Source organism: Scomber japonicus, chromosome 11 (assembly GCF_027409825.1).
Source record: "Scomber japonicus isolate fScoJap1 chromosome 11, fScoJap1.pri, whole genome shotgun sequence".
Classification (NCBI taxonomy): Eukaryota; Metazoa; Chordata; class Actinopteri; order Scombriformes; family Scombridae; genus Scomber; species Scomber japonicus.
In genome coordinates this window covers 25,517,824-25,534,058 of record NC_070588.1, presented here as the reverse complement: position 1 = coordinate 25,534,058, position 16,235 = coordinate 25,517,824, and the positions used below count along the sequence as shown (strand labels likewise).

The 16,235-nt window shown below is 38.4% G+C and overlaps 1 protein-coding gene across 1 annotated transcript; it reads left to right on the top strand.

Annotated features, from left to right (window-relative positions):
• Nucleotides 1-6,429: 6,429 nt before the first annotated feature.
• On the top strand, nucleotides 6,430-15,772 carry prkag3b (protein kinase, AMP-activated, gamma 3b non-catalytic subunit). Its single transcript, XM_053328781.1, has 12 exons — nucleotides 6,430-6,513; nucleotides 10,596-10,659; nucleotides 10,965-11,104; nucleotides 11,385-11,466; nucleotides 13,454-13,512; nucleotides 13,784-13,829; nucleotides 13,930-13,984; nucleotides 14,086-14,212; nucleotides 14,607-14,772; nucleotides 15,039-15,076; nucleotides 15,252-15,398; nucleotides 15,590-15,772. The coding sequence occupies exons 1-12, from the start codon at nucleotides 6,430-6,432 to the stop codon at nucleotides 15,704-15,706; spliced, it is 1,125 nt and encodes a 374-aa protein (XP_053184756.1). The 3' UTR covers nucleotides 15,707-15,772.
• The last annotated feature ends 463 nt before the right edge of the window (nucleotides 15,773-16,235 follow it).

Here is a 16,235-nt window from a genome sequence, read left to right as displayed (position 1 = left end):
AAAAAAGAGAAGAGCTTTCAGTGGACAAGTTAAGGGAGGAACAGGGAATGGGAGAGAAGGTGTGCTACAGAAAATGACCATTCTGAGCTCACCAGACGTTCTGTGGCACGTTGAGATTTCTGCAGCTTATTTCAAACATCCTTAAAAGTGTCAATTTAGTTTTATTTTATTCTGGTTGATGTATGTTAGTGATACTTGAAAATGAAAAGGCAAACTTTATTACTCTGCATGTTGGTAAGAAAAAAAGTTACGCTGAAGGCATTTGATAATAGCAACCTTGTTTGACTTTTTTTTAAAAGGGCTTTCATTTTTCTGTGTGACGATCACTTGTATTAAATAACAGTACAGAGAGCCAAAGTCATGACATTGACTCAAGTACATCGCTTGCTTTTACAAGTTAAAACCATTGTGATGTAAACAGCAGTTCATTTTCTAGCATGCAAACTACAGCTCCCTCTCACCTTGCCAGTGGGTTCGCCTGGAGGAGGAGAAACTGAGTTTGTTAAAGGCTGCAAAGAAAACCTTAAATATTGAATACACAAAGACATTAGATTTGTACAACACCACATACTGCTAAAATGTTCTGTTCCCAGGCTTGATCTTAACTTATTTACCTGGAAGTTTCTGTTTCACTTCGGCTCTCTGTACAGACTTTCTTAAAGGCTGCCAAAATGTTAGTCCAGCTCTAGAAGTTAAACCCTGCAGACAAACCTATACAAAGCACATTCTTCGTTATCATTTTCCAGAATCATCCACACTGTGCGTGAGGTGGTTAGTGAAGAGTACTTATTGTTTCCTCAGGAAAAGAAAGTATTTTATTTCAAAAATATACATCTACTGTGAGGGCACATTCAGAAGAGTCAAACTACTTGAACTTATGTGTGAAAATGTTTGGCTAAATCTTCTCTTAAAGCCAACCGCTATGGTAACAAACCTCATCTTCTTTAGTCCAGCAGCTTCTCGACCTCAGTCTTACTTAGATGAATATTTGAAATCCTCCAAACAAAGTCTTAAAGAAGTCCTGCTTTATGTCCCCATTGGAATTTATATGAAAGTCACTTTTGCTCCCACAGTAGAAAAAAAAAGTGGGAGCTTGTTGAATTTGTTTACTGACGAGTTTTGTTATGCTTTTACTAACGGATGCCAAACTGCTGTGAAGTAGTCAGTATGTAGCGCACATTTACATATTCATGCAAGCATGAGCATTTCTTTGTGGGATATAAGGAGAAATAAAAAGTGACAGAGGCTAATTGTGACAGAGCAGCATACAAACAAACAAAAAAACAGCTTGTGATGTCGAGGCAAATACTAAAGACCCATTCACACACAGGAGCATCGCTGAGGAGAAACACTTTCAAACTCCTTATATTTCAATAGTGGCTGCCTGTAACAGTTATTCTACCATCATATGTTTATTTTTGTATTAATTAGTATCACAAAATAGTGAAAAAACTGCTAGCACAATCATACAAACCCCAAGGCTTTCAGACTGCTTATTCAACATGCAAAACCTGCAAAATATTGATATAACAAGGATGAGAAAATCAGGGTAGTTTGACTCACTTGTCGCAATGGGAAAATAGTGAATGAAAAGATCTTGGGAAGAACATATCTTAATTTAAGATTAGTTGTCAGTTGTTTCTCAGCTATTTCTCCCCTTGTTGTGATGCACCTACTGTAATGTGCACTACATCATTTCTCTGTCTGAACTGGGCCTGACACAGTATTAGCCTCGCATCACGTACATCCACCATAAGGAAGCACAAAGTCAGCAGTAGCAGGACATAATAGGTGGTTTTGTATGTTTTTTCCTCATTCTCTATATGACATATTAAATAATAACATGTATGTAAGCCTGAGCTAAAACATACAAAATCACCTGTGTAGTCATTCAACATAGCTGCTATTGAATGAGGACTATTTTGGATTGGTTTCATGGGCCCCTTGAGACATGAAACCAAAGTAGTCCACAGTATGTCAATGACATTATGAACATTCAATTTCAGTAGTGACAACTTGCTCTGACTCATTTAGCTAATCCCACTTTACATGGCAGCCAGGCTGCTGTCAGGTTTGTTGGCTGCCTTTGAGAGTTTATACATACATATACAGTATATACATATATATATGCGTATATGTATATGTGTGTGTGTATATATATATTATTATTAATTTAAATAACACTGCATTTGAAGTTGTTGACAACATAACTGAAATGTAATAAGTAAATGGAGATTTTAATATTTTTCACTAACTCAACAATTGTAACGTTTTCATGTGAAAGGGCTGTGTAAATTGCTCAGGATGACAAGTTCAAAATAAAAGCTATTTGAGGTACAAGTGTCATGATCGGGGTCTTTATCTGGCGTATTTAAGAAATGTATTTACTTAGTTGGTGAAAGTTGTTGGTGTTAAAAATGTAGCCATCAAATGGGTCACAGACTACAATACAGACAGAACACACTCAGATTTTCATGAATTTCAGGCAGAATTTTACAACGGTTTTTGATTATTTAATCATTATACACTTTTTATCTAGGACTAAGATTATGAGAGAATATTTCACTGTTATAGGCAGTTACAAAAAGCTTGTCAAGCAGATGTAAAATGAACAAAGGACAGAATAAGAAAATGTCATTAAAATCAATTCTAACACCAAGTGGCAGCCAGTGTGAGAAGAGTCATATTTCTTTTCTTGGTCAGTGTTAGAAGTCTGACTGCTGCATTTTGTACAGTTTGGGTCCTGTGAATTGATGTATGATTCATGCCAGTTAAGAGACTGTCACAGTAAAGGAAAGCTTGTTTGAGATTTCCAGATAATGAATCAAATTCCCTCCTTAAGTTCCCCTTTAAAAGCACTTTCAATGTAAGAGATGGCGATCAAAATATACTCCATACAGTCATTATGTGAAAGAATGTATTTAAAAAATGATCTGAAGCTTACATGAGGCTTCATCAGTCTGAGCTATTCATATCATGTGGATATCTGCCACATTAACAGTCACTGAAAAGATTATAAGGTTGAAAGATATTTATTAACAACGATAATCATTTGGATGGTAAAAGCTTCATATTAGTCATACTCATGTTACATGTGAAACCATTCTTGAAATACATGTTACTTCAACAGATTATAAAATAAAATATCTTCCACATTCTGACCATATAAAGCAGTTGGCCAACGATGAACCCCTGTTTACTTCTGAAACAACCTGTGTTTCGATTACATACACATGCGCACACGAGACACTTTACAGAGAAGCGTGCACAGACTCCGAAACCAGGCTGTGGTATTCTTGAATGTGTGTCAGGACTCTGTAAGCAGTTGTTAACTATTAATATCTGAACTTCTCTCTTAACCAGCAGCTACAGGCCCCTTTGGAGAACTGCTTTTATAATTAGTCATCTAGTATGGTCAGTATTATAACATATAAAATGGATTCAAAGAGCTTTCTACATTCTACACAAATATGGGATTAGTTAGAGTAGCTAATTAATGCATTCAGCCAGTGTGAGCCACTACGTCTCAACATCAACAAGAGAATTGTTGGGATTTGCTGTGCTGTGCAAACTATTTCAATACATAGTTTTGCATAGTTGCATAGTAATTGATTTTTGAAGGTGTTGAAAAACTTAATTTAAACAAAATTTTATTACAATCTTGAATTATTGGGGGAGGTAACTAGAGTAGTCCATTGTGTCTATAAATAGTCTGACATGTTATGGCCCAATGAAACTCTGTTATATGCATTCCCCAGTAGGACTGCCAAAGCTTTAAAGCTGCACTAATTTATTAATGGGAACTATTATGCTTTTGGTTATTTTCAGTTGTATATATATGATGTTACAATGGCAGATGTTCATATTAAACATGGCCAATGTGTCAGATAATGAGGTAAATATATGTAGAAGTAATCCCTGTGAGCCAGAAGCACCGACTTCAGACTGCTCTGAACATTCGGTGTACAACAGTTTAGTTACAGTATGTGACTTCACTGCTCTGCTCTAATAACATTATGGCATTTTTCCATTTTTTGGGGGTGGGGGGGTTGGGGGGTAGTCATGCTGAGCCATGACTCAAGCTGGCAAGGTGTACATGTTTCTCCCTTACACAACTGAGTAAAGTAAAAGTTGTTTACCTGTTGGAGGTGTGCTGGTCGGGTTAGGGTTAGGTTTAGCCCACTTTACGTTTAACTTTATCAAACGAATGTAAACATCCTCGCCTAGCCCACTTTACGTTTAACTTTATCAAACGAATGTAAACGTCCTCACCTCATCCAAGTCTCTGTTCTCCCTCACAGCAGCTGGTTGTGCAGAGCTCTGACCAGTCTGATCACCGGCTGCCAGCCATAGTGTACACGTAACTTCATTGATAAAATAAGATCTCTGGACAAGGTGACAGGACTTAATTAACAACAGCAAGGCTATTTATTTATTTTATTGTTGTAGCTCATTTTGAAAAAGTTTAGAGTTTAGTTTAGTGTTCATTCTTTTAATAATTTTAGTACATTTTTAATAAAAATACATTTGTTGAATCCAAGCTAAATCATTTGAGGTCACTGTAAGTAACCCGTTCGAACAGTTTGGATATCCGTGCGCATTGAGTTTTGTTGTTTTTTTTTAAACCATGTGACCCCAGGAGGCCCTGTACTGTATTATACATATGTCCAGTAGTTGTGCTTTATGGCCGGAATTCTGGAATATTACTAGCCATATTGGCAGTCCAAAAAAAAGCCTAGGGTAAACTCTGCAGCTCTTTATCAAAAATTGTCATCACTGTGTTTTTTTTCACTTGCTCTATGCCCCCCTGCATTATTTCTAAGTGATCCGCTGAACAAAGAGCTCTAAATATCCCCATATGTTGTGTGGACTGCTTTTTAAAGCCCCTAACAAATATTTCTGTTTCAGTTACACATTTCATTTCCTGTGAATTCTTTACAATAAAAGTCATTTTAAAGCTTTTAATATGAAGCAGTAAAGCAGGAAATGTTGGGTTTGCATCATTGGTAACTTAACACCACTCTGATACACTAATATAATGGGCACATCAGGTGGGGAACATTAAAGAGACAGGAGCTTAAAATGCCTTTTAAAAGACAGAGGCTGAACTGAGGGACTGCTATTGTCAAAGGCCAGCATGAGATAAATGAGGAGTTTTTTGAACTGTAAATCATGTAAAATGACTCTAGTGGAATTCTGAATAAGTTGGAAATGAACATAATAGGTCCCCTTTAACAATGTGTGAAATTGGTACATGGGATGTGACAGAGGTCCCTTGTAGTGGTCAACCCATAGAGAATCATCAGATACACTTGCATGCCTTCATTTCTGGGGGAAAAAACAAAAACCTACTGCTGTACACTACTTGAGAAAGCACCAAATAGCAGAATAAGTTAGTGACCAGCTGGTGAATATAGTAGATAATTTAGCAACTAGAGAACTTAAGTATGTCTCAAGAGTTGGTTAAGTCCAAAACAGAGCTAAAAGGAGAGTGAAACATGACTCCGAATGAACGCTAATGTTGCTCCATGTCTGCTTGATGTGGTAACAGGCCGTAACAACTCTATCAGATACATCAATGCTATGTTTACAGCTTGTTTTGATATGGCCTTACATTTTGCCTTAAAAAAAGGGGGAAGCCAAATTTTAGTTTGTTTTTGTTTAATTTTTCAGCCAGAGAAGCATGCTAACCCTAACCCTAACTTCACTCATTCATAAAACTTACACAACTTGACTTTTCTGTGTAAAATTGTTCCTAAAAGAACATTTGGTGTTTTTGCTGGATGTATTTATTTGACCTTTTTTCCTGTATATAATCATAGGTGAATTTGCCATTCACTGGATGTGATATATGGGTTACATTATTGACAATATTCCAAATCTCAAATATCCAGATGTGATGACACAATAGTCCTGTTATTTCCACACTCATAATATTGTTTTTTTACAGTCAAAGGGCAGGGATGATGCAACAGGGTGTGAGGAGGGTTGTTGTCTTTTCTTTGTTTCTCTCTCTAAATATAAGCATGTCGTCACCTGAACATCTCACCTATGGATGATAAAGAAGTACTTATAATATCTGTCACCACTCAAACACATACCCCGTTCTCCTTGTATAGCCCCCCCACCTCTCTCCCTGTGCAAGTTATCCCCTCCCACTCTCCCTCTCTGTGAATGCCACAGGCCTCTCACCCAGCAGTCCAGATTTAGACCTCAACCTTTCCCAGACATTCAGACCCAGCTGGCTGAAACCGTCCGGTGGAGCTCTTCCCTTTGCGTCCAATTGCTTCTCCTTTCCTTTCTCTCCTCGTCTGCCCTACTTCACCACGCCTGGATTCTTTTCATCACGTCTTTATCTAATATGGTCAAAGAGCCTCCCAGATGTTTCTGTTGGACGGCGGGTTGAGGGTGTTCTAGTCTTTTGTTTTGATGCCCAGGGCCTCACCCCTCGATCTGGTTCCACAGAGGCACACCTCCTCTTCCTCTTCCCCAGCCATGGAGCCTTTTGCAGAGGTAAGAAACTCACCTGGCTGAATCTCACCCAGTTGTTTGATTACACTGCCAGTGCATTTTGTGGACAATGAACAATTATAATAACTGACATTTGATGTTGTAATTTCACTTTCACATAACTTTCACTTAGCTTGTTAAGCAGCTGAAGTGCCTCTTGTAGAAATAGACTGGCTCAGATTTGCTCTGGTTCTCCAGCCAACAGAGTAATGCACGTAGAAACACTTCACTTCCTGACCCAGGAACCCAGGTTCAAAGCCTTGCTCACTATTACAGCTTTAGTGTCTCTGTCCTGTTCGAGCCCAGTGCAGATTTGGCTCTGCTCATAGTTCAGATTACATCTAGAATTTATTCACATATGCATGCATGCTGGTGGTGAAGTACACAGATAAATGGCTGCTGCAGGAGGTGCAATGATCTGCAATGTAAAAGTAGATTGTTCTTTTTTTTTGTTAATGTAGTGTCTCAGTTTCAAAGTCATGTCCTAGCACACACTAACACATGTGGTCTGGTAACCAACACAAACAGACACCCGGCAGGTGTGGACAGACCACCCCCTCAGAGAAAAAGGTATTAACAGAAGCCCACTGACCCAGACAAATACTCAGATAAAGTATTTTTTCTCCGAAATGTCCAGACATAAAGCTCAAGTTTCTACTTCGAATAGAGAAAATGAGGCTTTTGAAATATCTAACTCCCATTGGTAATTGATATTGCAGTGAGAAAAATCATTACAGAAAAGAAGTTTTGCAGTTGGCTGCTTTTCCTCAAAGACTGTGTGTATGTGTGTGTGTGAGAACTGAATGTGGAAGTATATAGAGAGTTGAATGAGTGAAGATCAACAGTTTCAGAGCAAATTAATTCAATTTCATAATATTACATTCAGTTTCAAGTTCATTCAATTATTCAAGAGAAACAATACACATTTAAATTATGTTATTTAGATTCAGTAATGCCATTATTCAACCTGAGCAGTTCAAATTCAGTTTCTATTTCTTTTTCTGACATATTTCAACTGATTTCAACCCATACTCAACCCAGTCCTTGTTTACTTCTCAGCTAGCTTACTTCCACCATGGAAGTAAGCTAACATTAGCTTGTATAGGTGAGCTAACAGTTAGCCAGGTTGTTACCAGCCAGAAATAATAAGCATTGCTATATCTCTGGCTTAAATTTAAACAATCTGAAAGTTTAATATAAATTATTTTATAGTGTGCCTCGCAAAAAACAAAAAAAAGAGGGCAAAATGTAGCTAGCAGACATGAGCAAGCTAGCAAGCTTGTTAAGAGGAGCCTCTGTCGATATCTTTTGGCTTATAATGATTTCATTACTTTGAATCATTATGTAAAATCTGTATTCCGTACTCATTTAGTTTTCATTTCAGCTGTATGTACTAGTTTTATATTTACAGTGTTGCTTTACGTGTACCTTTGTAAACCTGTGTTAACAAAGGGTTTTTTGTTTTTTTCTGGAGGGGGGCTTTTTTAATCCCTCTAAAGTGGCATCACCACAGGTACATTACTACGTTCACAGTGGACGGCTTATATTTCTGCGTGAACATAGTATTTTGTGTTCTGTAGCTTGCTAACCTGCAAGATTCAGATTCATGTTCATGCATGTTCTCACCTCACTTACTCTGTATCTGTCAGGCATTTAGTCTTAAACCACTGAGATCAGGTTTAATTCTAAGAATGTAAGGTCCAACCAAGGTCTCGCCATTACCATTTGAAACCATGCCAGAGACATTTAAACACAAGTCACAGCAAGGCTTTTAATCACAAAGTCAAAATAAGGAAATTGACCTAATGATACAGCGATACCACTGAAATACGATCCCGATGAAGGCTTCCAGTTGTGGAAAGGTTGATCTGGTATCTTCTATACCAGTTGATGGTCACTTAAGGTCATCATATGGATGAAAAGCTATTTCAATGCATGCACACTTGTGATGTAGGAACATTCGCAGCAGAGTGGCAATTTGAGTGGCAAGTATAAGAGAGATCATTGTACATGTCATTCTACATAGTCCATCAATCTTATCTATTTCTTCCCATCAATCAACCCAACCTAATGGTGACAACAGGGCAATAGGGCAGATGCCACTTCCTCCAGCTCTTTCTAGGAATCTCTGGGAGTCTCTAAACATACTGGATGCTGTAGTCACTCCAGGTTCTCTAGATGGTTCTTTTAAGTGTGGAACTATCAGAGGGATTTAGGAGCTTTAATGTCTCCAACCAACTGACAAAGCATCAAGTAGACTGACATCAATGTACACAATTGTAAAGGCAATATCTGTGCAATAAAAAAACTGAAAATGTTCTTCAGTTAATGCACCTGTTCAACTGTCTGAAGGCAGCATGCAGAATCTGTACTGATTTTAGTGTACACAGGGTGTACATGTCTAACTATGTGAAAACATTGTGTTGTAGGACAGTTAAAATTCTGTAATCCGTCAGATGTAGATTACCACACCATTCAAATAACAATAGTATTTTCCTTCTTGGAAAAGCCATCTCCTCTCCATTCAGTGGTCCAAAGGTATGAAACAAAGAACCTGTGTGACACATTAATCATTATGATATTAATCAATATGATATTATACAACCTCATTGTGCACAGCATCAGCAAATAAATATATAAAATATATCTAAAAATATATTGTGGGTGACAGGGACCAGATGTACTGGTGTAATGTAAGTGTAATGTGGCTGCAGCATCCTCAACACATTACAATTATGGAAACAAGTAATATGACTTGCTGAGAAGGTAACGGTTAATTACTTACCACATAGTGCAAAAATAAAAGCTGTGCTTGGAAACCCTTACTCTCTCTGTGTGCTGTCAACACAGTTTTTAATGATCTAAGTAGGAAGGAGGACTGAAGGAAGCCTCAACCTCCATCATTGATTGTTCTCAGACTCCCTCGATCTCTCAAAAGCAGCTCCTGAGTTAGAAATTCCTCCAATTTCCCTTTAGTTCTTAAGTTGCTTTAAGGTTTTCCATACCTGGCTTTTACTTCTGCAATTTCCTCATTGACAGTGTCTTAATCGTATCTCTCCACTGACTGAGTCAGTTATGTCAAGCCGGCTCTGGATACTTCTTCCCTCAAAGCTGATGGCCATCAACAGGTTCTTGGCTTACTGCCATGACATACACTTGCACATTTGTAGACACTGCTTACAGCTGCCCTTTCTACATGTCTCCATCTTCTGCCAGAATATAGGAGAGACTTGTTTAGCTGAAAGTGATAAATCACTGAGAACAAGTGTTTGCAGCAAACCTGCAGGGTACATCTGGCCTATCCAATGTAAACAAACAGTGGGACAAACAGCTGCAACGAACTGTCGCCTCCTGTCATCCACCAAGAGAAAGAAAGAGCTTTGTTAATGCTAAGTCCCTATTGTGTCTCCCTGATGGTCATTGCTCCAGTTTGCAGTGACATGCTTGATACAATGGGACACTATCTGAAAACAGAGTCAACAGATTCCAGTCATGAACAGACAGAAATGAACCACAACCACTCAGGTATAAGATAACTCTTTAAGGCAGTCACGGAAGAGCAAAGGACCTTCCTGTGCTACCAACCACTACTATGTTACGACCACTTGAACATGTTCTATTTATTTGTGTATATGACTTCTGTGTGTTGTGGTTCTCTGTCTCTGGTGATCCTGCTGTGATGCCTGTGTGTGATGGGCTGAAGGTGTTTCTCTGTGAAATGCTGTATATAGATTTGCCAGATTTTTTCTCCTGTTTTTGTTGAGTTAGAGGTTAGATTAGAGACTAGTATTTTTGTTACTTTCTGTTTGAGGTGGTCATTTTAGGTTGCTCAGCTTTAGTTCCCTGTTGTTTTATTTGTTTTGCTCTTAGCCCACCCTGAAGTGTAAAGATTTTAAAATAAACCTCTTAAAAGGCTGCAAATCCTCTGCTGCTGTTCTTGGGAGCTGGGAAGAGGGGGGTCTTATCTTTCGTGTTGCGCCAGAGTTCCCTCTCTCTATGCTAGGTCATAACAGTGGGGTCATTGCAGATGTGTGTGGAGAAAATTCTGAGCCACTGGTTGACTCTTGATATACTTCCTCTCCCAGGTACCCTTATTTGAGATGGACCAGGAGTATGATGATGAGGATTCTCTCTCAGTGCGGAGCAGAGGTAAAGAAGAGAAGATTTTGTAGCTTTGGATGTGTATTTGTATTGTTTGTCATAATCTACTATTTCAATGCCTCTACTATTATTTCTACTATTCTGCTGGAATTATTGGCCAGGTACTCACAACTACTTTGTGTTTATTAGTGACAATGAAAACAAAACGTTGGCCTGATTAATGCAATTCTAAAAAACATGTACTGAGGCCCATATCAAATTCAAAGTTTATAATGATTGCTAAGAAAATTGTTATCCAGATGTGATTTTAAGATAATTTCATCTCTATGTCTTTCTGATTTCTTTAATTGCAGCTGTCTATTCGTATGCTTTTGGGACGCCTGCAGGCTCAGACCCTGACACATTCATTTACATGAACTTTATGAAGAGTCACTGCTGCTATGACGCCATACCGACCAGTTCCAAACTGGTCATTTTTGACACAACACTTGAGGTATTGGACACACACACACACACACACACACACACACACACACACACACACACACACACACACACACACACACACACACACACACACACACACAAAGATGTTGTAGCGTTTCCCAGTTCTAAGAAATGCAGATAAACCTGCCACTATAAACTTTTATTTCTATTTTTAGAAAGACCCACAACCAGTAACAGTCTAATACAGTACAAAAACTGTATGACAAATTTGGATTGTAATAAATATGTAATAAAATGTAATAAAACTTTGTGTGTGTTTTTGTCAGGTGAAGAAGGCGTTCTTTGCTCTTGTGGCTAATGGTGTGAGGGCAGCGCCACTATGGGATAACAAGCTTAAGTGTTTTGTGGGTGAGCCATACTGTATCTCTGTCTCTCTTGCATACATACAAGTGGTGAATTACATGTGTTCAGTACCTAAATGAACTGAGTCAATCACCATTGTCACTGGAATGAAATTGAAGCTTACAAAGAGTACTTACAGTATATTGGCCTCTCAAAATTAGAGTGTTGGTGTTGTGTTGCAGCAAGGTGATGAGTTATGATTTAGATACAAAGTCAATTTTCTAGAATGGTTTTTCTGTTCCTCTTTTCATTTCAAGCAATCAGTAAGCTCTGTGAAGTTTTTATTTAAATTGACATATTTATCCTGTGTATTGATTTTGTAATTTTGGCCATTATTCTTCTCAGTAATAACATTTTATTCACCTGCTTCTTTGTAGATATTTTAGTCAGAGGAAGTCTGCCAAGCTCTGGACATGAAATACAAGCCAGTCAGTTTGCTATATTTAAACTCAACAATCTAAATCGCTTATCTGAAACAGATTATTTAAAGAAAGATAAATCATTACTATCAACTTTCTTGTTCGACTCCAGGATTATAAGACGGGTGGTTCTGTGTCATCGTGCCAGTGTTATATCTAACTAATGGTCTTAGAATACTCCCCTCTACCCAAAAATATGTTTTTCCTCTTGTTCACTGTGCAGAATGATGCATGTATTTTTTCTGTACTCATTTAAAATGACAGATTTCTAGGGATGGGCTTATGAGCATGATTTGTGATATCACAAGTTTTGAAGCCAAACCTGGTCCACTCATTACCAGAGTGTGGTGTGTAAACCTGAAGCATCCAGTGTTCAAACACTGAAATGGACTTTAAGGTGAAATAGGAGGCATCCAGACAAGTATGCATGAATAAAATAAAAAATAAAATTTAAACCAGACAATTTAGTCAAAAAATAAACTAAATTAACAATGCAGCCAGGCATTCACTTGGTTCTGTGAACACAAAAAGTATTGAGGTTCCATACGTGTTAGAGGCTAATAGGTGTGTGACCTACTTTGGTTACCTCCCAGCAGTTTTGAAGCGCAGCGCTGAGGGTTCAGGTTTCGTTACTGTGGATAGGTGGTTTCAGATGATGCTGGCCCAGTTTGCATGCTAACATTTAGGGGAAAGCAGGTCAACGATGAGACATTTGTGTTGCATTACAAACACTGACACCTCACTGAACACGAAGAGCTGATCATCATGACACTTATCTGTGATCATTTTCTGCTTGTAAGGAAATCTGCAGCAGCATCAGCAGTGTATGCACTCCCCTCTTAAGCTTTGCCAACAAAAAAGCTTGCTCATCAGCCTGAATGAAGTGACTAAGCAGGCATCCAACAGCTTAAAACTAAACATTTAATCTATTGCTCTGGTGACATACTTTATGTGAAAAACAAATTTGCATCACTGTGAACATATTATTTAAGTTGAGGGTAATAACATATAAAGATTTCAATTATCATTTATTTAATATTATAACTACAACAATACATTACCTAGTAATAGAGGGCAATACATGTGTTACATAATCATGTTGCATACATATTCCTATGAAAACGTAGTGCAGGATTTATTTATTGAAGCATTAATGTGAAATAAGTGTCTCTCCCTAAAAATGACTGCATGTGTCCAGTATGTCATTACAATGGATAAAAGAAAGAAGATTAAATGCGATAATTTCAAACGTGTCTATATCAGCAAGCTTACAGTCCCTAATGATGCCTGTACCAAACAGTCATCGATGAACAATAGTCTCCACACGGAGATGACTCACAGCCACGTAATAACAATCAATGTGAAAATGCACATGTATGTTGTCTGCGTTCATAAAAAATTCAAATGTGAATAATGTCTCTTAAAGGAAGAAGACATTTTATCAGGAGCAAATGACAGTCTTGTAAGTCATTTGCCAGATATAATTCACTGCTGTGGTTATCTGTTTGAAAATATGCCACTGATAATTCCATGTCTGATGTTTCCAATGTGTGTTGGTGGGCGCGTGTGTGCAGGTATGCTGACCATCACTGACTTCATCAACATTCTCCATCGTTATTACAAATCTCCTCTGGTGAGCTGTGCTTCTGACTTTTTGATTGAACATATGTAGAGAATAAACACACAATGCCTATGTTTTTTTGCATGTGAGCTGTCATTTGTGTATGTAACAGACAATCAAGTTCATTGGTGTTTAGTTGACAACCCAGCACTGTCACATCCAACAATACAACAAAAAGCAGAAAATCAACAATGGCAACCATCCTCGAAAAATGTCTTAGAGATTAGACTGACAGATGGCTGCTGAGGCTGAGGATCTGAGATAATGGTTGTTTTGTCTGCAGGTTCAGATCTATGAGCTGGAAGAACACAAGATAGAGACATGGAGAGGTCAGTGCAACATAACAGTATATTTATAGTACCAAAAGTTTCATTTAAATTCAAATAGTTTGTGTCAGAATCTTTTAACGTGTTTTCTGTCTCTTGGCAGAGATATATCTTGAGTACTCAAATAACAAACTGATCAGCATCACTCCTGAAGCCAGGTGAAGCCAGTCTTTGTGATAATTCATTAACATCAGGGTTTATCTTTTTATGCCATTACAAAAAAAACCTATCCTAATCAGGAGTTTTCTCATCCTCTCAGCCTGTTTGATGCCATCTACTCCCTGTTGAAGAATAAGATACACCGGCTGCCAGTCATTGACCCAACATCAGGAAACGTCCTCCACATCCTAACTCACAAACGCATCCTCAAGTTCCTCCACATATTTGTAAGCCAACACCTCTCTGGAGGCAGTAGAGAATTTTCCAAAACCAGACCTGAATCCTCTGCAAGGTTTTGTGCACTGACTTAACATGAACACCTCAATATCAACTCAAATCCCTCAAATCCCCAAGACAGTACAACACATAACTTTGTGATTCATTACCCAAATCCATTTAAGTGTTATACTGAAAACATACAAAATTGGAGACCAGGACCCATTTGTAGTCACATTAAAAATATGCTTCCTTTTACTATGATTTGAGTGTGTGAAATACATGTATATAGAAAACATGACTGAAAGTGAAAATTTGTTGGGCCATATCATTTCTGTTCCAGTCTTTTGTTTTTCAACTCAAATTTGAGATTCAATGTATCTTGTCTTTTCTTCTCCCCCTCAGGGATCTATGATTCCTAAACCAAGGTTTCTGCAAAGGCAGATCTCTGAAGTGGCGATCGGTACCTTTAGAGAGATTGCTACAGTCCAGGAATCCGCCACTGTCTATGACGCTCTGACCATTTTTGTAGAGAGAAGAGTGTCAGCTCTGCCTGTAGTCAACGAGCAAGGTAGTCCATAATGACACTGATATTTGGTGCTTTTATTCACTTGGGAAACAGGTTGTTAGTCTTTTTCTGTCAGAATCACAGTCAATCAAATGGTGGGTTAAATCCCCAAATTCTTGTAAACTATGATGCACTGTTTAAAAGTTGAATTACTTTTGAAAAATCAGTTTGACCACAAATGATTCCTAAGTCTTCTTTTATGTATTATTGCACCCTCAAGTTGACTGTAACGCTCATCTTTTTTCTGTTTGTACATTTCTCATCTCTAGACAAAGTGGTGGCGCTGTACTCCAGGTTTGATGTCATTGTGAGTTCATGTCACACCTTACGCACCACTACAACTATGATAAATAATGCATGCTGAATCATATCACACTACAAATTTAAAGACTGTATATGTTACTAGCTACAAGCAACTAGAAATTCAACTGAAACAAAGTACAGGCAGCAGCATAAGATTGTTTTCTCTTTTTCTCTTTAAGAACCTTGCAGCCCAGAAAAACTACAATAACTTGAACATGACGATGCGGGAGGCCATTGCCTCCAGAGCCTGTTGGATGGAGGGAGTTCTGAAGTGTTACCCTTATGAAACACTAGAGACCATCATTGACCGCATTGCTAAGGCTGAGGTAACACACATGTACTATCACCATGTGATCCCATGTTTGAATTCCCTCTTGCTCTTTTGTTATTTCCTTTCCTTTTTCATTTCCCTCGTCTCAGCTCAAGTTTGTGGTCCAAGTTGTCAGTGATGATTCATTTTAATCTGACTGTAGATGATCGTACAGTAACAGCCAAATCCTAACCATTTCCCTGCTAGGTGCATCGTTTGGTGTTGGTTGACAATGAAGATGTGGTGAGAGGGATTGTCTCTCTGTCTGATCTCCTACAAGCCTTGGTCCTCACTCCTGCAGGTATTGATGCACTCTACTCCTAACTCAACCCCCTCCATCCATCCCTTGCTTTCCCTCTCAGTCACCCTGGTTATCCACCCATCCGCCTATCCAACTCCTCATCCTCGAAGGCTTCTAGTTGCTTCTGGTGATCCACACTCCTTCTCCTCCTGTAACGGCTCCTACCAACCAAACTCTTCTATTTTCAACTTTTTTTTATCATCCTGAAAGCAACAGGTGTCTTTCTTTCCCCGATGTCACCATCGATCAAAGTTGAATCTCTGCCAGTTTCCTTCCTCTCTGAAGTCTCTGGATACTATCCATGTTGTTCTCGTACTGAGCATAATTGCCCTCATTAAGCACACCACAACCCTCAGGGATTCCTCTGAAGCCTCCTGCTCCTGAAAGATCAATCTCTGAAATGTTTTCTTAAACAATTTGCTGTGATCAACTAACCATCTCCTTTAAAATCTTATGCTCCTTCAAAATCAACCAACTGCCTCATCTGGAACCTTGTGTACTGACCAACATCCTTAAACATCCTTCTAACATCTGAAATCTCAAACTAAATAA